At 40.2% G+C, this 26347-nt stretch overlaps 1 protein-coding gene across 1 annotated transcript; it reads right to left on the bottom strand.

Annotated features, from left to right (window-relative positions):
* Positions 1 to 2208: 2208 nt before the first annotated feature.
* On the bottom strand, positions 2209 to 4704 carry LOC129647822 (gamma-crystallin F). Its single transcript, XM_055574789.1, has 3 exons — positions 4590 to 4704; positions 4268 to 4510; positions 2209 to 2545 (listed from the first exon to the last, which is right to left on the bottom strand). The coding sequence occupies exons 1-3, from the start codon at positions 4596 to 4598 to the stop codon at positions 2273 to 2275; spliced, it is 525 nt and encodes a 174-aa protein (XP_055430764.1). The 5' UTR covers positions 4599 to 4704; the 3' UTR covers positions 2209 to 2272.
* Positions 4705 to 26347: the final 21643 nt, after the last annotated feature.

The following is a 26347-nucleotide window of genomic DNA, read 5'->3' as shown; positions in this document are numbered from 1 at the left end:
TGTAGCTTCTAGAATGTTCAACTATTCTTTCTCACTTTCCATGTACTTACCATTTTTAAAAATCTCTTTAGGAGTTGGCTGTCTTTTTCTCATCATTATAACTCTTAAAAAACTGGTTGTTCTCCTAAATAGTAGCATGCGATCTTGCTCCACAATGGTTAATGTATTGATTTGGCCAGAGTAGTTAAAGAGTCAGAGATGATTATTTTTAGCCAGTTATTTTTTAAGCTCTTTATAAAATCTATAACATTGTCAACAGTGTTTGAAAAACTTTAGGGAGGCAAACATGGCAGCTTCCAGAATGAAAATGCTATAATTGAAGGGCCATCCTGGACAGGGAGAGGGAAAGGAAGGAAAATTAGCTTAGGAAAGAGGGGACTTTTATCTGTAGAAGGTAGGATCATTCTCATTTGTTGCTGAAACTTCAATTCAATGTTGTTAATGGAACAAACCTATGATAAGACAAGATGAGGGCCCACTCCCCCACTCCCTGCATCAGTGATAGGTGGATATTATAATGTCATTGAGTATCTCCTCATAAGGCAGTGGATATTCAATGACTATGTAAAGCTTAACCATGTTCTCTGCCATCTCCTAACTGTGAGGTTTTCATATAACTCAAGTTTCAGGTTGAGTTGTATCTGAAAACAAATTACAACTCATCTTTTTAGCCTGAAAGTCTGATCAACAGAATGATAGTAAGAGGCATAAATGTAACTTTTCTGAAACAGTTACATCAAACAAGTAAAATCAACTTTAATAGCAGATTTTATTAAATCTAATATATCCAAAATATTATCATTTCAACATTAAATGAATTGGAGAAATATTCGGATATTTTGCATTCTAACGTCCCTACTAAGTCTTTGAAATCTGGACTTAGCCAAATGAAGTCTAGCCAAATAGAGGCACATGATAGTGACTACTATATTGGCACAGGTCTGAATGTCCTTAGAGCTTCTTCAAATATCTTGTAATGTGCATGTGTGTTAGGAAAGTAAACTGTTGCATAATTTGACTACTATATTTAGGATTTGGGGAACAACTTATTTCTTAACTGCTAGATATTTTCAAGTAAAAAATGATTTGCAGTAGTTCTTTGGTAATCATGCCCACTCAACTCACCAAGAACTTATTTCAATAAGAGGTTGCCATTTTCAAAATTAAGTCAAACCCCTAAGCTGGGAAGTAATTTGTTGTTGTTTTTTTTTTCTCAATTATGTGTCAACATCTGAAATGAAGAAGTCTAGTAATTTCAACTGAAGAAAATTCAGTAGATAATAGAATACCTACTTAGATTACATTTGATAAACTTTATCTTCCTGCAAAGAAATTTTGAATTCAATTAAATGATTAGTCCCCCTGTTTCTTCCTTAGTGCTATGATGATTATCAAATGTTGATTCATGAGCAAGAGGTAATGAAAATTGATCCAAGTATGGGGACAATCTCAGCCTAGCCAATAGTAGATTCAAGAACTTTGCATGGTTGCAAGTTATTTTCCTGATCATGTACCTTGTGCCTTTACTTCTGTCCCTCTGTGCTTATTTTTATCAGTACACAATATCTGAATGTTTTGTCTCCCACCTAAGTAGAAAAAGGTTTGGAAGAGACTGTTGGGCTGTTCATTAGGTAGCACTTAGTTCTTATCCTTGTGCTCTGGATACACATATATTAATAAAACTATTCTGGTAATCACATATATTTATACCAAAGATGTGTTAGACACATCTATCTCTATCTAACTCTGTCTCCCTCTGATACAGTTGCACTTAGCCATCTTACTTAATGCGGTCTCCAAAAGGGAGTTCTACTAAGGAAAGAGTACTAAGAAGATGACCAGATGTTTCACCAGCAAGCTTGCAGAACAGTTTCCTAAAAACTACTATATGCAAAGCTGAAATGTGTCAAGGATTTTAAAATAAGAACTTATTTAATCCACCCCCACAAACTTAAGAAATGAAGAGTATCATTACACCAAGTTTTGCAAATTAGGAAACTGACGCACAGAAATGTTAAGCAACTTGTTGATCAACTAAAGCTCTTTAGTGGTTGTGGCACCAGGCATTCTGTCCTGAGCCTGTCCTCTTTACTGCAACTCCACATCACCTTTCTCGCTGATACTTGTAAGAAAATCTGCATTATTCCCAGCTTTATTTTTGTTGAGCCCTTTCAAGGAGCTTGAAAGGAAGAGAGAAACACATTATTGCATCAAGCACACAGGAAATATTTTATTAACTTTCATGTGGAGAAAAGGGTAGAGTAAAAATATTTCAATAGAAATCCACGGCCCTCCTCAAGGAGCCCACTCTGGCATTTGTAGCCCCCCAGTCGTGGTAGCGCCTGTAATCCCCCGGCCGCAGCAGGTACTGCCGCCCCCGGTAGTTGGTCATCTCGTAGAGGACCCACCAGCCCTCCAGCACATTGAAGGAGTGGATCTCACTGAAGTGGAAGCGGTCGTGGAGTGAGGAGCAGTCCTCTGTGATCTCCACCATCTGGCCTCGGTAGTCCTCTCGCTCATAGATCCTCAGCCGGTGGGAACCAGTCTGTGGGTTCAGCAATCGGCACACGGGAGAAGTCAGAGAACCTAGTCCTTAGCCACTGATCACTTACACCCCTGGGGGAATGGGCATTTACAAAATCTTTTTTACATCAGAGATGACAAGTTTAAAAGACAGGCAACACCAGAGCCACCGTGTTCAACTGGGTAGACTGCAAACTGCAGAACTGAAGGGCGTGCTATTCGCATAGATCAAGATATGCGTGGTTCTCCCTAGCGTTTTCCAGGGCCACAACCTACATGAACCATATTTAGTACCTACTTAGTACCACTCTTAAGAAACAATTTTTATATATAATTTTTTGTTCTTTCCTTGATAGATTGCTGGTGGTCTGGAGTCCCCTTTGAGGATATAAAATAATTAGATGTTAAAATAAAAAAGCAAATATATCTCTTGCAAAAGGCACTATTTTGGATCTCAGTAGCATTAGAAGAGGCTGGGGAGAGACGAAGCAGAATTGCTTTCCCCAGCGTAAGTAAGGCACAGAAGATGACCATTAAGCCCAGACATCTAATTCCTGCCTTTCTGCTTTGAGTCCTACTATTCTGAAGTCCTGAAAAGCAAGAGCCATTGTTAACGGTTAAGTTTCATTTCTCAGCTCTAACATGTGATCTGTCAAAATATATTTTAGGTAATTAATAAAAATAGAAGCTCAAAATCATGAAGGAGGCCTGCCTAGATGGATAGATTATAGACCTGTAGGAAAATGGAAGGGAGGCTGTTAGTCCTGGGTAAATCCTGTCTGTCTCTTCTAAGCACTTGTGCTTTTATCTGCTTGTTTCGTCCTGGCATGTACATATTCAGTTTTCCTTCTTCCACCATTAAACCCTCCTTAGCAAAGGTTCTCATAAACAATTCATTCTGAGGCATAAAAACTGCTAATAAGGCATCTTCCATGGTTTGCAAAGGGTTCACATGTCCGTTGTCTAATCTGATCTTCACAACTGCCTAATACACCATGTTGTCTTCTTTTATGAGAAACTAATGACTAGAGCTTTCAGGCTGTAATCAGAAGAGTCAGGACTGGAAGGTGGAAGCTGAGATTTCCAGGCTCCTAATGCCAGTCTGGGTCCTATCAAGGCATTAAACCCTCTGAGGGGCTTTCAAACTTACTCAAAGCAGTACATTTTCCACAGGACTTGGTCACAGTCACATTACAGCATCCCTAACTGTGGGATTCCAGGCTGTTTGGGCTTTATTTGGATAGCAATGGCTTTGCAGGGGCTACTGGAATCACATTGCTGGTTAGTTGTTTTGCTGAATCAAAAAGCAGGACTTGAGAGACCCTGGATGTTCAAAGTAGTCAATATCTGTAGGGGGAAGGGTGGCTTGCCAGGTGACAGGCAATCTCCTTCCCACCTCATCACAGCTCTATGAATTAGCTGCCCTAGTAGCCCCATTTTACAGGTGAGGAAAGAGAGAAATAACCCAGGGACTAGCCTAAGTACCACCTGAGTGTGAGGAGTTCATCACCTGTGGCAGAGTGTTCTGACACTCTGAACAGATACCATGCCACTTTTCACCAGTGGAGGTGAGTGTATATTAGCAAAGAAAAATGCAATCTCAGTTAAGAGCATTGCATTCTCAATTAAGAGATATTAAAAAGGAAAAGAACATCCGGTTAGGACCAGCAAAGGAAGGCCACCGTCCTAGAGCCTGACCACGGCTGACCCGAGGCCACGGCAGGCCCAGGGGCACCGGACTCACGTGGGGGATGAGGCGGCAGGAGCGGATGGAGTCGTTGAGGCCCATCCACTGCTGGTAGTCGGGGTAGTCGCCGCGCCGCAGGAAGTACTGGGGGCCCTGGAAGTTGGGCTGCTCGTAGAGCATCCAGCAGCCGCTGTCCACGCGGATGGAGTTGCAGCGGCTGAAGTAAGGCTGCAGGTTGGAGTGGTCACTGCTGCACTCATAGTGGCGGCCCTGGAAGCCCCGGTCCTCGTAGAAGGTGATCTGCAAGGAAGGGAAGGAGAGGCTCAGAGGCCTGGCCTCCAGCCGGGCTGCGGGCCCCTCCCGCCGGCGCGGGGCTCACCTTCCCCATGGCTGCTGGACGCGGGGATGGAGTTCAGAGCGGTGGGGCCGGCGCGCGCTCTATATAGCGGGAGGGCTGCTGCGTTGGCAGAACAACACAAAAGGGGCCCCCGGGTGAGGAGGATTTCCTTTCTGTCTCTTTTCTATATAATGACGGCGGGGGTGGGGTGGGGGACTTGCTGTATGTTTTCTCTTAGACTCTCCAGAGCTTTCGAACTGATGACCCGCGTAAAACTGTCACTTGGTGCCTCTGGGGCCTTTAAATGAAGCCTATTCAGGAGATGGGAAGCGAGCGAAAGCGCTTAACCGCGCTAACACTTGTAATGAAATATTTTATTTATCTTTTAAGTATTCTAAGTGATCTCTTTTTGAGGAACGACACGGGGTAGTGACCGGGTCAGAGGTCAGGATGGGCCCCAGCAGGAGGCGTCTAGATGAGAGAGCTTTTCCTTAGTGTGAGGATGTGGGACACAGAGGCACCTGGTTTCTCCACAGGACGGTTGAAGGAGGATGGGATTTTCCCCTGAGAGAAGCTTCTCCCATCCTCACAGCTCAGGAGCGGATGCAGTAGACATTACACCGGAGGAAGAAAGGTGGTGGGTGCTGGACCCCAGGAAGCCCTGTTCATGCACCTGGCTCAGCTCTGCTCCCTGGAGACTGAGTGGACCAGGGTCACCTCCAGAAGCAGCCAGATCCTCCTGCACCGCAGGCAGGAAGCCCTCAACTTTGGAGTTCATGAGGCAACTCATGGTGGTTATTAGTCACATAGTAAATTTCTATTTAATATTTTTGCTAGCTAAGTGCTAAGCCTTTTTGTTTGGATCTAGCTGCTGTCAAATGCAAGTTACCCTGAAAATATAACCAAGTTTTAAATCCCACAATTTTGCAGTTTCTGCCTTCTCTACCTTCCCCAACCCTGAGCAAGCCCAAGTTGCTATCTAGTTAAGTCTCTGATTCCAGGGACTGGAGTCTTCCCTCTTCCCCCATAGTCCCCGTTTCCTCCCCCAACTCCCAGCAGCTTCTGGTGCCCTACTGTCTATGAGCAGGCATTCTCAATCTCAGTACTGTGGTGACATTTTAGGCTGGAACATTGTAGGATGTTTAACAACATCCTGTCCGCTGCCCACTAGATGCCAGTAGCACCTGCTTCCTTCCTCTCCCAGTTATGACAACTGTGTGTTCAGATATTTCCCAAAGTCCCCATGGCGAGCAGAATCAGCCCTGTTAAAAACCACTGATTTCAAAGTGCTAGACATGTGCCTGACATTCTTACAAGCGGTTATCCCCCTGCATTAATGGGATCATTTGCAGGCTGTGTTTGTGGACCTGCAGAAATTCCTCAGAGATGCTCTGAGGCCACTCAGAGAGCAGGGAGGAGGGGAAAATGGAGGATCCCTCTCCTATCCCCTACTTGAATGGGTGTGTTTTCACTTGTACCTATTTTATAGAAAATTTTATTTGAAAACACGGTTTGATCACTAGATGATGATAATTTTTAAAAGACGAATATTTGAAGACTACTGGTTTAAGGTATTGTGAATCTCATAATACCCCTTTATTTTATTTTATTTTATTTTTAAACTTTACATAATTGTATTAGTTTTGCCAAATATCAAAATGAATCCGCCACAGGTATAACTACAAATATTTGATCTCCTAGCCACAGGACATAATGAAATTGCTTTCCCTTTACAGCTCAATGTAGATGAATTTCCCAGTACGACTTGCTAATTTATCATGAAAAGATCCTGAGAGAACAAAACACGGGCCTGATAAATCCTGATGTGATAAATTCTGGAAACATTAGCTCATGGCACTGGGCCAAAAAGAAAAAGAATGAGGTGGATATCACATGGAAAGTTCTGGACAACTGGGGATTAGTCTGTGAACAGTGGGCTGGGGAAAGGGGGCTGTGAAGCACTGGCAATGAGAATGCACTGAAACTGGGCTTTGACAAATTCACAACCTGGTCTAGAAGCTGATTGCAGTTTGGGGCTCTGTTTTGAAGGTTTCTAAATGGTTGTCTGAAGATGAAATTGTTTCATTTGAATCTTAACAGCGATTTATTGGTTTGCTTTTTAGATCTTGGAGGATTAGTTGGTTATTCATGTTGCTTTTTAAATTTTGCCATTACCCTCAACCTTCTAACCTGCAAACTTTAAAGCTGAGTCGATTTCCTCGTAAGTATACCTTTTCAGGAGACTGAAACTGGAGGGCATCAACTTATACTAGTTAGGAAATCATGGGGAAAGATTTTATTACTGTATGAACAGAAAAAAAACAAATAGTATAGAGACATTGGGCACAGAGGTTAGCAATGATATAATCTGTTCTTATCCTGCATATTCCAAATGTGCTACTAGGGCATTTAAGCTTTTCCTCTAAGCTCTTGGGGAAAAGCAACAAGAGCAACAACAGTCTTTTAGGAAACAATTCAGGATATAAAATGGGGAATTGAAGCACTGTCAAAGAAAGCATTTAATACTAAGTATGTTGGCAAGAAAATATGAAAAGCTTGAATCACAAGGGTCTATCCTCTAAAGGCTTATAAGCAGGCTTTCCCAAAAGGATGTGACAAACTTTCTCCCAACCGATTATTTTATTATTTGAAACTTTGGATCAATGTTTATTTTCCCAAAGATATGTATCAAATAATGAAGTTCCTAGTAATTGTAATCTTTCCTGTAGTATTTTTAAGGCCTCCTGAGCATAAAATATTTAAAACTAACAAATTATATTTTTACTCTAAAAATCATAGGCTGTATACCATGAAACTTTGTAATTGAGTTTGTTTCAGTAAGAAGCAGCTGCACTTCCCTAACACTGGTCACAGAAAGGTACCAAGGTTCTCAAGGGAGCTTGGTATAAACATACAAAGCAGTATTAGCCTGAATATTAATCAGTTGAGACAAAGGCATCTCTTTCCATCACTAGTCTAGTGAAGTCACTCAGTTGTGTCTGACTCTTCGCAACCACATTGACAATAAGTCCGTGGAATTCTCCAGGCCAGAATACTGGAGTGGGTAGCCTTTCCCTTCTCCATGGGATCTTTCCAACCCAGGGATTGAACCAGGGTCTCCTGCATTGCAGGTGGATTCTTTACCAACTGAGCTATCAGGGAACCCCAAATTGTCTTCTATCAAGGTCTTACAAGCTGTCTGCATATTTAATATGAGAATTCATTGTTTTAAGGTATTTATAGTATTCATGCTAAGAACAGGAGATAATTTAAAGGCAATTCATGTTTGATCGATTTATGAGAGCAGTTGTGAAATGCAGACTGTACAAAAAGTATCTGTCCTTTCATGAAGTAAAATTTTCAATTTCATGGTAATAAGAAAAAAAGGAAGAAGTAAATTGCATCATATGCATTTTAAGTTATTCAAATTCTAAATACATTCTGTGATAAAATATGTATTTACTGGAAAAGAATTCTACCTCAGAATAGCAGAGGAGAAAATAAACTTACATTTAAAGTATAAGATTATTCTTTCTGTTTTAAAATTGCTAAACTTTTCTCTGTGCTGTGCTTAGTTATTCAGTTGTGTCTGACTTTTTGTGACCCCATGGCTATAGCCTGCCAGGTGCTCTGTTCATGGGGATTCTCCAGGCAAGAATACTGGAGTGGGTTGCCATGCCCTCCTCCAGGGGATCTTCCCAAACCAGGAATCAAACCCAGGTCTCCCACATTACAGATAGTTTCTTTACCGTCTGAGCCACCAGGGAAGCCCTTCTTAAAGCATAATATATTTTAAATGTCTGATGTCAAATAATTTCATTAAACCAAGAAAAAGATATTAAAAATTACTCAGGAAGCCAGACTGGTGAATTTTTTTACTTGAAAAATTTTAGTCATTGTCTTTATTTACTAAACAGTCATTAATGGTAAAACTGGGAATTATAGCAGACTTTTTTTTTTTTAAAGTCTTCTTAAAATATTAAGTCCTAAACAAAATAAAAACATAAGCCAGTAAACATCGAAAAGAGATCTTGATTCGTATTTCACTCTTCATTTCTTTGTGCTGTTGTCATACATATCCTATATACAAAATGTGAATAAGAAAAATCTAATCATAGCCTAGAGAAAATTTTTCTCAATTGTTTATTCCTTTTTGCTCTAAAAGCTTCTTGTACGTCATTATTAAATAAATAATTATGTAATTCAACCTCAACAACAGGAAGTATACATTTTCTTCTAAGGAAAATGAAAAAATATAATTGACCTCATTCTCAAAAAGTAGCAGAGATTTTTTTCATTTTTAACAGGAAAGTTTTTTAAAAATTGCCTGCTACAACAGAAAAGAATAATACTGAATTCTAAAATTAAACAAAGCTGCATACTAAAACACTACAATAGAATATATGATAATATATTTTTGAACATTTGAGTTATATATAATGATATGCTGTTGCTGCTGCTAAGTCACTTCAGTCATGTCCGACTCTGTGCAACCCCATAGACAGCAGCCCACCAGGCTCCCCCGTCCCTGGGATTCTCCAGGCAAGAACACTGGAGTGGGTTGCCATTGCTTTCTCCAATGCATGAAAGTGAAAAGTGAAAGTGAAATCGCTCAGTCATGTCTGACTCTTTGAGACCCCATGGACTGCAGCCTACCAGGCTCCTCCGTCCATGGCATTTTCCAGCAAGAGTACTGGAGTGGGTTCCCATTGTCTTCTCCAATATAATGATATAATTTATGATTAAAAGAAATTTAGTATCTTAATTAGCTCTATGACAGTAAATAACTCAAGAAACCTCTCTGGTTTACTTTTTCTACAAAATGAAGATGTTCAGTTTGGAAATACCAGAGGCTTTAGAAGATACTTAGCTTTATCACATAAAATTCTATTCATCACTAAAAAGAGAGAAACAAGTGTCAGCAAATACAAAAGTAGCCAGACAGGTTTTATGATCCTTTTTTAAAAAACTGAAAATTAAGATATGAGGAAATAGTATGTTGTACTTTCTGTTGTTCTTTCAAGTTATTTAGTTTTACAGATATATTAACTATTCTTGTATGTGCAGATTACAAAAAGTGAATTATTACTCTATAGAGAAATCTGTTTCAGACCCCTATCATCTTAGTGTTGAGCCAATCAAATTACCTTATCCTAGAGGACAAGAACATAAAGCAGCAGCTAAAATAATTGAATAATACTTCCCATAGTACCACCCTAGTTAATATCTAATTTCTAAAATTCTTCTCAGTCTTCTTATTAAACTGTTTTCATCAGAGCAAAATACACCTCATCTATCCAAATTTGAATTAAATCACCATGATTACAAAACCCTCCTCAAAAGAGGAATTAAACTTTATCCTTTTACTACTATGATTCAGAAAGAAAAGTTTATTCTTATTGAATTTCTTACTATTCTTTGCCAAATAACTGCCCTGCTGCTGCTGCTAAGTCGCTTCAGTCGTGTCCGACTCTGTGCGACCCCATGGACTATAGCCTACCAGGCTTCTCTGTCCATGGGATTCTCCAGGCAAGAACACTGGAGTGGGTTGCCATTTCCTTCTCCAATGCATGAAAGTGGAAAGTGAAAGTGAAGTCACTCAGTCGTGTCCGCCTCTTAGTGACCCCATGGACTGCAGCCTACCAGGCTCCTCCGTCCATGGGATTTTCCCAGGCAACAGTACTGGAGTGGAGTGCCATTGCCTTCTCCCAATAACTTCCCTAGGTGTTTAGAATAATTATTGCACAAAATAGGTGGAGAGCCTACCCTTTTGAATTTTATTCTAGCCAATGTAGATGCATGCTAAAAGTAGACTAATTAAATTATAATTTTAGATGTGATAAGTCATGTGAAAGCTACAAAAGGTTTTTCCCACACTGGATGGTGGGATCATGAACTAATATCAGCATATAGGAGTTCCTAGAATCATTTAACCTGCTTATTTCCAGTAGTTATTTTTTTGCATTTGTTTCAGCTTTATGAAATACTTTTACTTTTTCTTTTTCATATAACTGTTTAACTGTTTGCACATAACTAGTGTAACAATCAATCCTCCTTCCTTACTAATCTTATCCAATGAAAGAGAATGTTATGACTGTGTTTGTTCAATTTGTGTCCATTCACAAAACAGAGCTTTTGAAGCTTCCTTTACCCGATCCTAAATTAATATTATTTACTGACAGGGCTTACTATATAAATGTGGAGAGGGAAATGGCAACCCACGCCAGTATTCTTGCCTGGGAAATCACATGGACGGAGGAAACTAGCGGGCTATACAGTCCTTGGGGTCATAAGAGTCGGACACACTTAGTGTCTAAACCACCACCTCTATAAAAATGAAAAGGGCAGTAATAGTAAATATACAATAACTATTCTATACTTCCTTATAGTATCCAGTTCTTCATGAAAAGCATATTTTGTTTAATTTAGCCAAACTTGTGTCACTCTGTAAAGCATATTAATGTGTTAACTAGTAAGGCTAAACAGATACACTGATGATTTGGGAATAATTCATGACTTTGGGATGCTAAGGAATCAAAGAGGTTTTTATTTCTTTGACTCTTTAAAAAGTAAACAAATTCATTAATTTTAAACATTACTCTAAAAGTGATCCAACCAGTCCATCCTAAAGGAGATCAGTCCTGGGTGTTCATTGGAGGACTGATGTTGAAGCTGAAACTCCAATACTTTGGCCACCTGATGTGAAGAGCTGACTCATTTGAAAAGACCCTGGTATTGGGAAAGATTGAGGGCAGGAGGAGAAGAGGACGACAGAGGATGAGATGGTTGGATGGCATCACTGACTCGATGGACATGAGTTTGGGTGGACTCCGGGAGTTGGTGAATGGACAGAGAGGCCTGGCGTGCTGCGGTTCATGAGGTTACAAAGAGTTGGACATGACTGAGCAACTGAACCGAAGTAATAAAAGCTACAGGTAATTCTTTAGTAGATTAACAGCTAAATATGCTGGTTAATTTAAATGCTTTGTAAAACTGGAAGACATATCTATGGAGAGCTTATTATTTTCTTTGCAAGTGTACAAAATATCACAAAATAATCAGTTTAAAAAGTTTATGATGATGATTGGGAAAATCCAGAAGAGTCAACTGATAGCCCCAGAAAAACTCAATTAGGCCCTTGCCAAAATCCTCCATGAAATATCTCCATTGGCTGGCCTATCAAACACTAAAAATTTTCTAGGAAAATGGAAAATATGGCCATCCATTCTTCTTGTGTAACTTATATAATTTTGGAAGAATTTTAACTGTGGTTTTTGTGAAAAGAATGATGTTCATCTCCAGATAGATTTTATGTAATTGTCTCCTGCTGTGGATTATCAAATCAATGTATACTTGTAATTCTTGTTTATTTTCTGAATTTCTGTTCTTCTGTTCTTTAGTCGCTCAGTTGTGTCTGACTCTTTGAGACCCCATGCACTGTAGCCCACCAGGCTCCTCTGTCCATGGGATTTCCCAGGCAAAAATGCTGGAGTGGGTTGCCATTTCCTTCTCCAGGGGATCTTCCAACCCAGGAATCGAACCCAGGTCTCCTGCATTGGCAGGCAGATTCTTTATCACTGAGCCACCAGAAGAGCCCTAATTCATTGTTGATCTGTTAAGAGACAGCAAGATTGAATAACTGCTGGCTTATGTCTGTTATAAGTGTGGTTGTGCCTATTACAAGGAAAGAGAGTTAATAACATTCATGGATATTTTAGAAAACATTGATAAACTTATTTTGAGTCTTCCTTGAGCTGTTCCTTGGAGGTAGTTCAATTAACACAGTAAAGAAATAATATTCTTTCAAAAATATAATTTTAAATTTAAATCTTTTAAATGTCAACCTGCCACACAATGACAGTTACTTATTGTTCCACTGTCTTTCCTCTCAGTATTAATTAATTATTTTTAAAATGTATTTGTTCTGGGTGAAAACATTGTACAGATGTGATTTCTAAATTGAAAATAAAAAAGTAGAGTTCATGATTTTTATTTTTCTCCCAAATTATTCTTCCTTGTTAAGCTTAATTGAAAATAGAATAAGAATAAGGGAAAATAAAGTTATCTAAAAGACAGGGACAAAATACTATGAAGGTATTACCTGCAGTTTACCTTCAGACTACCTGCGGTTATGCACATAATTTCTCATTAGGGTAAGGTACTACTGAAATCAACTAGAAAACATTATGCTCATTCTTGATTTAGTTGTTTTCCTCAAAAAACTGTCAAAAAATTCACGTTAAGTTTGGAAAATATGTTTGCCATCTATGAAGAGCACATATTGAACAACTGAAGAAGCAAATTCTCGTTTGCTTCTCTTGACTTGTGCAAAACAGGTCAGACCTTTCAGATATCCTGTTGTTGTTGAGTCACTAAGTCGTGTCTGACTCTTTGTGACCCCATGCACTGCAGCGCAACAGGCCATCCTGTCCCTCACTACCCCCCAGAGTTTGCCCAAGGTCATGTCCCTTGAGTCAGTGATGCTATTCAACCATCTCATCCTCTGACGCCCTCTTCTCCTTTGGCTTTCAGTCTTTGCCAGCATCAGGGACTTTTCTGATGAATTGGCCCTTCTCATCAGATGTATCACATTAGATATCCTGTCCCCCCTAAAAAGGTGATCTCCCATGCTTTTGCATGGCCGCATAGCATGGTGACAGGGAGGAAAGAGGTCTTTGTGGGCAACCCAGTTCTTCCGGGCTGTATGGATCCCCAGGAGAGGTTCAAATTCACACCTGCTTTTGTAAATAAAGCTTTGTAAAAAGTGTTTTTGTGACTAATGTTTTTCAGGTGCTTTCATTTGTTTCCTTCTTGTCTATTGCTGCTTTCATCCCACCTTGGCAGCGTTTCAGAGGTGTCACAGAGATCACGTACTCAGCAAAGCCTAAAATATTTATCTAGCCCTTTAGAGAAAAAGTTTGCAGCGTCCTGATCTGGGGTGAGAGATTTCACTGTGTCTTGTTTGTTTGTTTTTGTTTTCCCTTGAAGCATGTGATACTGCTTCCTTTTTGTTGTCGTTGTTGTATAAAGGACATATTCTTAGAAAAATAGGATTCATGGTAATTTAGTGCAATTAGAAGAAAAAAAAAGCATAGCTTTCCAGGGAGGTGGAACATGACCCCATGAGAGCACCATTATTAATAACCTTAGTAGCTGTAATATTCTGGATAATTTTTTTCACCTTTCTGAACCTCAACTACCTAATCTGGAAAATGAGACTAACAGTAACTGCTTTGCAGGTCTTTTGTGCAGATGAAATGAGATCATCTGTGAACAGGCTAGAACAGAGATGAAGATACTTTCCTGCCACACAACTTTCAACCCCTGATAAGCTGGTGGCAGAAGGGGAGTACTAGCATTTCTGGAAATGTTTTTGCTGAGGTGGGGGTGGGGGTGGGCAGGAGATGGAGGCAGGCTGGGGGAGGGGGAAGAAGTCATTTATTCAGGGCCCAACCTGATTAATATGATGATGAGTTTGAGATCATATGAGGGTAGATTCTTTGCTTTCTCTCTGCTTTCTGAAGATACTGGGTTTCCTGAATTATTTTTTTAAATTAAGAAATATATTTTGTATATACTATTGGCATGTGATCACCACATTGTTTAATTAACATCTGTTACCATGCATTGTTAGGCTTCCTGGGTAGTGTAATGGTAAAGAATCCATTTACTAATGCAGGGGATGTGGAAGACATGGGTTCGATCCCTGGGTCAGGAAGATCCCCTAGAGAAGGAAATGGCAACTCACTCCAGTATTCTTGCTTGGGAAACCCCATGGACAGAAGAGCCTTCTGGGCCACTGTCCATGGGATTGCAAAGAGTCAGACATGACTGAGGATGTACACAACATACATAGTTAGAATTGTTTTTTTATTGTGAGTTTTGTGAACCTGCAGAGCATGAATTCTCCCATGTCTCCTTAGTACAGCCCATCCTGCACTCCACCAGCTTCCACATGTTCAGTTTGACTGCAACCTGGCTGTAGCTGTGAGCCATAAGAGTATACTAAGAATAAGAAACCAAATTAGCCTGAAAACCTAGTCAGCTATCTCCACATACAACTGCTCTGGGCTAGTCTGGGAGGATGGGGATAAAATGAGTAGGAAATGGAAGTGACATTCCTACAAAATGCTAGAATAGAATATATAATAATAATCAAAACATTTCAGCAGATAAAAATATCTGCAACACACACAAATAAAACCGAGTACATTACTCAAATCTAAATTAAATATTAATGAAGAAATTGCAGGTATAAAAAAACTGAATAAAATTTTTAGCCTGAAACATAAATGAACCAGATTTTCATTTTCATTTTGTTAATAGTTTTGTTCAGTTTTGAAGAGTAGGGAAAGAGATATGAATCTCAGGTAAATTTCTCCAGGAAGGAAACTTTAACAGCTGTGTCTGGCTTCATTAACCCCCCAGTGTTTTACAGAACTGTTAAGGATGAGCCCTTGCCCAGAAATGTGATTTAGATATTAGTACATCCAGGACGAAGCTGGAATTTCTGTCCAGGAACTCAAGTCTTAGAAAGTGTCCTATTCTGAACTGGGTATTGTGCATGCATGCTAAGTCGCTTCAGTCATGTCTGACTCTGCGACCATGTGGACTGTAGCCCAACAGGCTCCTCTGTCCATGAGATTCTCCAGGCAATAATATTGGAGTGGGTTACCATGCCCTCCTCCAGAGGAGCTTCCTGATCCAGGGATCAAACCCGAGTCTCTTATGTCTCCTGCATTGGCAGGAGGGTTCTTTATCGCTAGGGCTGCCTGAGTAGCCTGAGTTGGGCATTATTTTTTGGCAAAAATTGATTGGACCAAATTTACCAAAGAACCATCAAACTGGGGAAGCAATGACTTGAAGGGATTAGAAATTTCTAGGGTGCAGAAACAGGCAGTAATGCAGGGACATCAAAATGTATTAAGAAATGTCACTTTAGGCACAATAAGTACAGAACTGACGATATGAGTAGAAATAGGAAGTGATGTGAGCTCACAGTAAGACTTAACAAGGCTGCCTTGATCTGGTGTGGCATGCTTTACCAGAGAGAATTCTTTTTCAGTCACTCAGTCAGTTCAGTCACTCAGTCATGTCTGACTCTTTGCAACCCCATGACTATTGCACGCCAGGCTTCCCTGTCCATCACCAGCTTTCAGAGCTTGCTCAGACTCATGTCCATTGAGTCGGTAATGCTATCCAACTGTCTCATCTTCTGTCGTCCCCTTCTCTTCCTGCCTTCAATCCTTCCCCACATCAAGGTCTTTTCTAATTAGTCAGTTCTTTGCATCAGGTGGCCAAAGTATTGGAGTTTCAGCTTCAGCATCAGTCCTTTTTCAGTAAAGATAAATAAACATGCCATATTTTAACTACCATTAAATGACAGATGAGGTTTAAGTGTCTGATGAATGGTTATACTACATGACCTTTAAGAACTCTTTCTACTCTGAGATGCCGGGCTCCCAAAGTAGTTAATCAGCCCAGGAGAACATTTGGACTTCTCTGTGCTGGTTCCACAGAAAGGAGGGAAATTAATCCCTAAAGATATCTAAGTCCTGAAATCTGCACAGACACAAGCTTATAGTGAACAATTGTAACCAAGTAAAGGAACTAAAGATCCCCTGGAGAAGGCAATGGCAACCCACTCCAGTATTCTTGCCTGGGAAATCCCATAGACAGAGGAGCCTGGTGGGCTACAGTACATGGGGTCACAAAGAGTTGGACATGACTGAGCTACTTCACTTTCACTTTCAAAGGAACTAAGGCAGCTCTATTGTGTACAGAATTTGGAGTAACTCATTTCATAGAAAAAGGTTCTCTGTGTGCAGAATACTCAGAATCAAGAAGTGGGTGTGAAGGGTAGAAATTTAGGGAAACAATTAAGAGAGTCATGACTAAACTTCTGCTCAGCAAAGAGAATAATAGTAATTTCATGATTCCAGGGCCAGATATCAGGGATTCTGGGCTTCCCAGATAGCTCAGTTGGTAAAGAATCCTCCTGCAATGCAGGAGACCCCGGTTCAATTTCTGGGTCAGGAAGATCCACTGGTTAAGGGATAGGCTACCCACTCCAGTATTCTTGGTCTTCCCTTGTGGCTCAGCTGGTAAAGAATCCACCTGCAATGCAGGAGACCTGGGTTCAATCCCTGGGTTGGAAAGATCCCCTGGAGAAGGGAACAGCTACCCTCTCCAGTATTCTGGCCTGGAGAATTCCATGGACTGTATAGTCCATGGGGTAGCAAAGAGTCGAACACAACTGAACGATTTTCACTTGGGGCCAGAAGGTGACCTTGGCAATTCAGAAGCTTCAGAAAGATTTTGTTCTCCTCCAGTTAACAGTCTCTATCCCATTTTCTCCATCTTTTTTAAGTTCAAAGAAGATTTTGTTTACCAAAACAACCAAAACATATGTATGGGCTAAAAATTGAGATTATTTTTGATATTTTTCTAACTGCAAAACTCTATATAACATCATCGAAGTAGAATTATTTTTGTGTGTTTGAGTCTCTGTGTGTGTGTATGTCCCTTCTTAGTGTTGTGTCGCTAAGCACGTATGGTTCCCTGAAGTTTTGAGGGAGAAGGGAAAAGTACTAATTATTTGAAAATAATTTTTTAAAAAATATTCTGGCATCAGTGTACTTTTCCTGGTTTATGTAAAAGCAAAGCTTATCTCCGTGTAAGGGATGAAAATTCAGGTCTACAGAGGTCAAGCGTGAATCATCAGTACAAGAAGGGGGCAGCTGCCTGTACTACAAAGCTCTTGCCCAGTGACCTTGCCTTTCAAGCTGAGTACAGTTCTTTAGGACCAAACAAAACACCTCAGAAGGCTGGTTAACCCGAGGGTCATTGGTTTGCAACAAAAAGGTTTCTGATGTGTAGTTCTGCTTAGAAATAAAATGAGGAACTGCCTAGCAGGAAAAACTGGCTAAAGCTCATAAAGGTGGATGATTAGCAAAAACTCTTCAACAAAAACCACTGAGAGGGACTCCTCAGGTCCTCCTCCTCCTGAGGTAGTCCAGTGGTTACAACTTGGCCTTCCAGTGCAGGGGTTGCAGGTCTAATCCCTGGTCAAGATGCTAAGATCCCACATGTTTTGTGCCCACACACAAAAAAAGCATAAAACAGAAGCAATAGTGTAACAAATTCAATAAATACTTTAAAAATGGTCCACATCAAGAAAAAGTCTTTTTAAAAATGGCTGAGACTTAAGACGCTAGATGAGTTAGTGCTGGTTTTTCCTATTAGCTGTTCCACTATTCCTGCATATGTGCTCTGGACTGTACGGTGATGGTCTTGAAGTATTAGAGTCAAAGAGATAGGGTGATTGGTAGAAGGAAGAGCTCCCACGTGTGAGGTTCTCACTTTTACAGATGCTGCTGGAACCCAAAAGGCCTAAGTGACATGTGCCAGTGAGTTCACAGCAGGGTCAGGTCTAGAACCCAGTTACCATGTATCTCAGAGTAGCTTAATATTTGATAGTACAGACTGGAATATAAATTCACTTTCTTTCAGTTTCTATAAAGACTCTAACTTTAGGTGAGTGAGTGCCTATGATAATCATTCACTGGCTTGGGTCTTCTCCTTTTTGGTCACTTTCATAATTCCTGGCCAGTTACTTCAAATTAGAACTTTATTAAGTCTGTTGATAACAAGACCAAGACAGATAAGAACAAGGTGGCTCTTTTGGTGAACACCGAAAAACAGGTAGCTGCCCTTTTGTTTTCTTAATTGCTTTGAATGTATTAAAGAAATATTACAGGTATTTCAACCAGGTACAGGAGACGGCTGGCAATGTCTTTTGTCTGTTGTCTTTTCAGTTCAGTTCAGTTCAGTCACTCAGTCGTGTCTGACTCTTTGTGACCCCATGAACTGCAGCATTCCAGGTTCCCCTGTCCATCACAAACTCCAGGAACTTGAACGAATTCATGTCCATTGAGTTGGTGATGCCATCCAACCATCTCATCCTCTGTCATCTCCTTCTCCTCCTGCCTTCAATCTTTCCCAGCATCAGGATCTTTTACAATCAGTCAGTTCTTTGCATCAGGTGGCCAAAGTATTGTAGTTTCAGCTTCGGCATCAGTCCTTCCAACGAATATTCAGGACTGATTTCCTTTAGGATGGACTGGTTGGATCTCCTTGCAGTCCAAGGGACTCTCAAGAGTCTTCTCCAACACCACAGTTCAAAAGCATCGATTCTTTGGTGCTCAGTTTTCTTTATAGTCCAACTCTCACATCTATACATGACTACTGAAAAACCACACCTTTGATTTGATGGACCTTTTTCGGCAAGGTAATATCTCTGCTTTTTAACATGCTTTCTAGGTTGGTCATAGCTTTTCTTCCAAGGAGCAAGCATCTTTTAATGTCATGGCTGCAGTCACCATCTGCAGTGATTTTGGAGCCCTCCAAAATAAAGTCTGTCACTGTTACCATTGTTTCCCCTTCTATTTGCCATGAAGTGAGGGGACACAGATGCTATATTCTTAGTTTCTTGAATGTTGAGTTGTAAGCCAACTTTTTCACTCTCCTCTTTCACTGTCATCAAGAGGCTCTTTAGTTCTTCACTTTCTGCCATAAGGGTGGTGTCATCTGTATATCTGAGGTTATTGATATTTCTCCTGGCAATCTTGATTCCTGTTTGCGCTTCATCCAGCCTGGCATTTTGCATGATGTACTCTGCATATAAGTTAAATAAGCAAGGTGACAATATACAGCCTTGACGTACTGCTTTCTCAATGTGGAACCAGTCTGTTGTTCCATGTCCAGTTCTAATCGTTGCTTCTTGACCTGCATAAAGATTTCTCAGGAAGCAGGTAAGGTGGTCTGATATTCCCATGTCTTGAAGTATTTTCCAGTTTGTTGTGATCCACACAGTCAAAGACTTTGGCATAGTCAATAAAACAGAAGTAGATGTTTTTCTGGATCTTTCTTCCTTTTTCAATGATCCAATGGATGTTGGCAATTTTATCTCTGTTCCTCTGTCTTTCCTAAATCTGGCTTGAACACCTGGAAGTTCACCATTCATGTACTGTTGAAGCTTGGCCTGGAGAATTTTGAGCATTACTTGCTAGCATGTGAGATGAGTGCAATTGTGCGGTAGTTTGAACATTCTTTGGCATTGCCTTTAATTGGGATTGGAATGAAAAATCACCTTTTCCAGTCCTGTGGCCACTGCTGAGTTTTCCAAATTTGCTGGCATATTGAATGCAACACTTTTACAGCATCATTTTTTAGGATTTGAAATAACTCAACTGGAATTCCATCACTTCCACTATCTTTGTTCATAGTGATGCTTCCTAAGGCCCACCTGAACTTGTGTTCCAGGATGTCTGGCTCTAGGTCAGTGATCACACCATCATGATTATCTGGGCCATGGAAATCTTTTTTGTACAGTTTTTCTGTGTATTCTTGCCACCTCATCTTAATATCTTCTTCTTTTGTTAGGTCCATACCAATTTTGTCCTTTATTGTGCTCATCTTTTCATGAAATATTCCTTTGGTATCTCTAATTTTCTTGAAGAGATCTCTAGGCTTTCCCATTCTATTGTTTTCCTCTATTTCTTTGCACTGATCACTGAGGAAGGCTTTCTTATCTCTGTTTACTATTCATTGGAACTCTGCATTCAAATGGGGGTATCTTTCCTTTTCTCTTTTTCCTTTAGCTTCTTTTCTTTTCTCAGTTATTTCTAAGGCTTCCTCAGGTAGCCATTTTGCCTCTTTGCATTTCTTTTTCCCGGGGGTGATCTTGATCTCTGCCTCCTGTACAATGTCACAAACCTCCATCCATAGTTCTTTAGGCACTCTGTCTATCAGATCTACTCCTTTGAATCTATTTGTCACTTCCACTCTATAATCATAAGGGATTTGATTTAGGTGATATCTAAATGGTCTAGTGGTTTTCCTTACTTTCTTTAATTTCGGTCTGAATTTATCAATAAAGAGTTTATGATCTGAGCCACAGTCAGCTCCCGGTCTTGTTTTTACTGACTGTATAGAGCTTCCCCATCTTTGGCTGCAAGAAATATAATTGACCTGATTTTGTTATTTTCCATCTGGTGATGTCCATGTATCGAGTCTTCTCCTGTGTTGTTGGAAGAGGGTGTTTGCCATGACCAGTGCCTTCTTTTAGCAAAACTCTGTTAGTCTTTGCCTTGCTTCATTTTCTACTACAAGCCAAACTTGCCTGTTACTCCAGGTGTTATTTGACTTCCTACTTTTGTACTCCAGTCCCTTGTGATGAAAAGGACATCTTTTGGGGGTGTTAGTTCTAGAAGGTCTTGTAGGTTTTCATAGAACCGTTCAGCTTCAGCTTCTTCAGCATTACTGGTTGGGGCATAGACTTGGATTGCTGTGATATTGAATGGCTTGCCTTTGAAATGAACAGAGATCATTCTGTTGTTTTTGAGATTTCACCCAAGTGCTGCATTTCAGACTCTTTTGTTGACTATAAGGGCTACTACATTTCTTCTAAGAGATTCTTGCCCACAGTAGTAGATATAATGGTCATCTGCATTAATTCCCCCATTCCAGTCCATTTTAGTTCACTTATTCCTAAAATGTCAATGTTCCCTCTTTCCATCTCCTGTTTGACTACTTCCAATTTACCTTGATTCATGGACCTAACATTCCAGGTTCCTATGCAATATTGTTCTTTATAGCATCAGACTCTACTTCCATCACCAGTCATATCCACAACTGGGCTTTGTTTTCACTTTGGCTCCATCTCTTCATTCTTTCTGGAGTTATTTCTCCACTCTTCTCCAGTAGCATATTTGACACCTACTGACCTGACAAGTTTATCTTTCAGTGTCATATCTTTTTGCCTTTTCATACTGTTCATGAGGTTCTCAAAGCAAGAATAGTGATGTGCTTTGCCATTCCCTTCTCCAGTGGACCACGTTTTTGTCAGAACTTTCCACCATGACCTGTCAGTCTTGAGTGGCCCTACATGGCATGGCTTATAGTTTCATTGAGTTAGGAAAGGCTGTGGTCCATGTGATCAGTTTGATTAGTTTTCTGTGATTGTGATTTTCATTCTATCTTCCCTCTGACAGATAAGAATAAGAGGCTTCCTGATGACGGAGACTGACTGTGGGGGAAACTGGGTCTTGTTCTGATGGGCAAGGCCAAGCTCAGTAAATCTTTAATCCAATTTTCTGTTGATGGGTGGGATTGTGTTCCCTCCTTGTTGTTTGACCTGAAACCAAACTATGGTGGAGGTAATGAAGGTAGTGGCGACCTCCTTCAAAAGGTCCTGTGCAGGCACTCCTTGCACATTGTGCCCCCCACCCTGCAGCTGGCCACTGTCACCCACGCCTCTGCCAGAGACTCCTGAGCACTCACAAGCAAGTTAGGGTCAGTCTTTTCTGGGGTCACTGCTCCTTTCTTCTGGGTCCTGGTGAGCACAAGGTTTTGTTTGTGCCCTCCAAGAATCTGTTTCCCCAGTACTGTGTAGTTCTGTAATCAAATCCCACTGGCCTCCAAAGTCAAATTCCCTGGGGATTCTCAGTGGTCTTTTAATCAAATTATATTCAGTCTAATTCTTGGTAAGATTTTCAGTGGTATTATCTCAGGCTTGTTCCCCATTATCTTTGTTGCCTTAATAAATAATGTTTTATCACAGAAACTGACTTAACTAAATGTTGTCCTTTATTTTCATCATTAGTTGTAGAATTACAAGATACATCAAAAATACCTTATGAATTATTGTCTCCAGTTAATTGAGCCAATTCTTCCTCTAATTCATAATGAAGGTGTGTTTACTCTTGCTATGAATATTGATCAGATTTCCCACTCCACATATCAGTAAGTTATATTATGAGACTGCGCCTAAAACTTTTAGGTAGTATGCTCTTAAAGCATGTCAATTTTCCAAGAATAAATCTTGGCCATCATTAGGTCTGTTACTTCTGATTGCCATTATTTGTGCATTATTTAGTTCTCCTCTGAAGAATTTATTTCTCTGAGAAATTACATTTTGTTGATTTCTAACATTTAAAACATAATTGTAATAGTGTTTTGATTTAATTAAAGCCTACTGTATTTTGATCAAGTTTGGTGAATTAAAATAGCTATAGACCTCCAAATGTGGATTCAGGATGATTTTATAAAAATTTCTTTATCTAAGAAAACTTCTTGGAACCTGAAATCCTTCTCTCTTCAGCCAGTTAATTCATGGAAAAAGTCAGAACAGCCTCAGAACCAACTACCCATTTTAGATCCAAAATGCATCAGGCAAAAATCTTCAAATGTGGGGCATATTTTTAAAATCTGTTCCATCAAAAACATCAAAACACCCTTTCTATTTGCTTCATAGTCTGAGAATGATTATTTTTAGGTTTAATCTAGCAGATCAGAGACTGAAGGACAGTGTAGCCTGCACACATTCAACAAGACCCTCAGTTGATAGGAACTTGTGGTTCCTTGCTGTGCGGCTCAGGTCTGGAACAGCCTTAACTCTGGAACATATGTCAGCTAAGGCAACCATTTCTATGACTGATTTCCTGCCCAGACCCTACACAATCATGTGGGTTTCATGGATCATTAAGGCAATATGCTTAATTTCCTCTACATATTTTAACAAAATGTTTGGTACTTCTCCAAATTATAAGTACATTGAATCCATATGTTAGCTTCTTGAGCTATTATTTGATATTTCAGTGGAGAGCATTCAACACTCAACATTTCTGAGCTGAAAGAGAGCTCAGAGATAATCTAATCCAGCCATAGCATTTCAATAAGGAGAAACCTAAAGCCCAGGTGACGTAACATTTCCAGTGTTTCACCACGTGTGTGTGACAGAACCACGACTGTGGATCACCATTTTTTCATTCTCTTTTTTGGTTGTGGGTTGTGGCAAACATGCAGACTCAGGCATGAACCCTTCCCTTTTGGAAATCAATATGAAAGAGTTGGACTGTGAAGAAAGCTGAGCACTGAAGAATTGATGCTTTTGAACTGTGGTGTTGGAGAAGACTCTTGAGAGTCCCTTGGACTGCAAGGAGATCCAACCAGTCCATTCTAAAGGAGATCAGCCCTGGGATTTCTTTGGAAGGAATGATGCTAAAGCTGAAACTCCAGTACTTTGGCCACCTCATGCAAAGGATTGACTCATTGGAAAAGACTCTGATGCTGGGAGGGATTGGGGGCAAGAGGAGAAGGGGACGACAGAGGATGAGATGGCTGGATGGCATCACTGACTCGATGGACGTGAGTTTGAGTGAACTCTGGGAGATGGTGATGGACAGGGAGGCCTGGCGTGCTACAATTCATGGGGTTGCAAAGAGTCGGACATGACTGAGCAACTGAACTGAACTGAACTGATGAAAGAAAAGAAAAGCAAGAGAAGCCACTTTGCAGATATTGTATTTCATGTTTAGTCATATGTCTTGCACAGTATTTTATTAGTTTCTTCAGTGGAATATTGGCAGGGACTCATCTTCCCTCCTGAAAAACATCAGAAATGTTGGCAATATATGATTTCCATAAAGTATATGAGGTATAATTCTCAAAAAATACATATCTTAAATATCAAATGTGTGAATTTCATAGGAATCCTATGACTGTCATGACAATATGCCTTGCAGACCCCCAACTGCTGAAAGAGTCATTGGCCAAGGGCCCAGCTGCTACCCTGAAATTAATCACTACTTTCTGATGACTGACAGCAGCAGGGATAGTCAGGCAGGCCTATTGTTGGAGGCATGGGACTCATCTGATGACTGAATTTGGCTCATGGACTCCCCAATGGTCTTGTTAAAACTTCCTTAGATTTCACTGTGGTGTAAGAGCTACATGCTCCCATCTTTCCCTCTTCATCTCCTTCACTCAGGTTCAGACTTTGTTCCACAATCTGATAGCTCTCCAATCTTTTTTCACTCCCTTCTCTATCTTCTTTTGATAGCTTACAGTGAACAGTGAACAGTGCCGCCAGATTCGTGGTCTCTGAAGGAGAAAATTTAATCCCAGGACAAAAGACAGGTCTCAGTCACTCAGAGCTTTGTGTGAAAATTTTTATTTAAAGTGACAGGACAGAGAAAGCTTCTGACATAGATATCAGAAGAGGGTAGGAGAGTACCCACTTCACTAATTCAAACGGGTCTTATATAGTTTTCAACTAGCTGCTGAAAATAGATAAAAAGAATACTTCAAGGTTGTAAAAGTTCCACCAGACCCTTTCCCAAGGAACACATCCTGAGATAACTTTGGCACAAGATTAGCCTGGGAGAACACTTTCTGGGCAACATCTCTGGGGTAGATATACTGTTGCTGTGTAATCAAGGGTACAAGTCTTGAGAAACAGGTTCCCAGGCAAGATTTGTTACAATTATAATCATTAACACATAGCCTAAGAAAAGCATTTCCAGGAGTAAGACACTGTGCTATGTGATCATTAGTTCTGGACCTAAAGAAAGGCCAGTTCTTGGGTAAGATACATTGTTGTACAAGGCTTAAAGAAAGTATGAGAGAATGTTCACCTCCTCCTTAAAGGGCCTTGGACTGCCTTTAGCTTTAGCTCTTTCATTCCACCCTTTTTCTTTTAGGAGAATATGGTTGCCAGGAAAGGGGGCGGAGAAATCTTTCTGTAACTTCTTCCTGCTGGTAAGGCGCGCAGACCCTAAATTGCTGAGGCACCATATTCTCCTTACCCTCATACTGAGGATGTCTGATCCAGAGGCCCCAAGTAATAGTTGGAAAAGCCTGTGGTAATCATAGGAGCTTGAACAATCATTTGTAACTTAAATGCCTCAAGCTTCTTAGATACAAAATTCATTATACAGTTATAGATATGAGGAGCAAACAGTAAGAATAATATGATTACAGTTACAAAAGTCAAGATAGTTTTCCACCAAGGAGAGCTTATAAACCACAATTGTGTCTACGACCAGAGTGGAATATCTGCTGCTGCTAAGTCGCTTCAATCGTGTCCGACTCTGTGCGACCCCATAGACAGCAGCCCACCAGGCTCCTCTGTCCATGAGATTCTCCAGGCAAGAACACTGGAGTGGGTTGCCATTTCCTCCTCCAATGCATGAAAGTGAAAAGTCAAAGTGAAGTCGCTCAGTCGTGTCGGGGAGTCTATTTTGAAGAGTAACCAGAATCTCTGCATCACCATTACTTTGTCTGGGAAACCGTTGTATCCTTTAGAAAGAACAAACTAAACAAATAGATTAAAAATGCAGAGACCAAAAATCAGTAAAGGAATTATTATAGTCAGGGGTCCAACCAAGAATAAGAATCAGGTCACATTTTGTAGTAACTTTGATCCTGGTCTAGACAGAGTCAATGCTTGGGCTGCCCTGTTTATAAGAATGGGGCCATTTGGCATGTTTATATACATTTTGAATGTAGGTATAACAAACTCAGTTAGAAGTAGTTGAAAGAATGCCAACCTGAACCTTAACACTCAAAATAAACCTTACCATTTCCTTTTAGAAGAATGAGTCTGAACCCCAATATAGACAGCTGTTTTAGAGAGACTTATAGCCAGGTAGCCAATGGTCTGTTTGTCTAAGTAGCTTTAGTCTCTTACTGTGGTATTAATATATAAGCCAATGTAGTTGCCACCATTAACAATTTTAGTGTTTTTCTAGATATTTGAAGATGCAAGAATTAGGACTCAAAGAAAATTTTTACCTGAAACTATCTAACTGTCCAAAGGCCTGTTTTGTCCTTTTTTTTTTTTTTTTTCAGAGCACAGAGAGTGAGAGAGAGTGAAGTTGCTCAGTCATGTCCTACTCTTTGCGACCCCATGGACTGTAGGAGCCTACTATGCTCCTCTGTCCATGGGATTTTCCAGG

This window comes from Bubalus kerabau, chromosome 3 (genome assembly GCF_029407905.1).
Source record: "Bubalus kerabau isolate K-KA32 ecotype Philippines breed swamp buffalo chromosome 3, PCC_UOA_SB_1v2, whole genome shotgun sequence".
NCBI classification, from domain to species: Eukaryota; Metazoa; Chordata; class Mammalia; order Artiodactyla; family Bovidae; genus Bubalus; species Bubalus kerabau.
The sequence above is the reverse complement of the archived record's forward strand: the minus strand, read 5'-3'. Positions and strand labels throughout refer to the sequence as shown.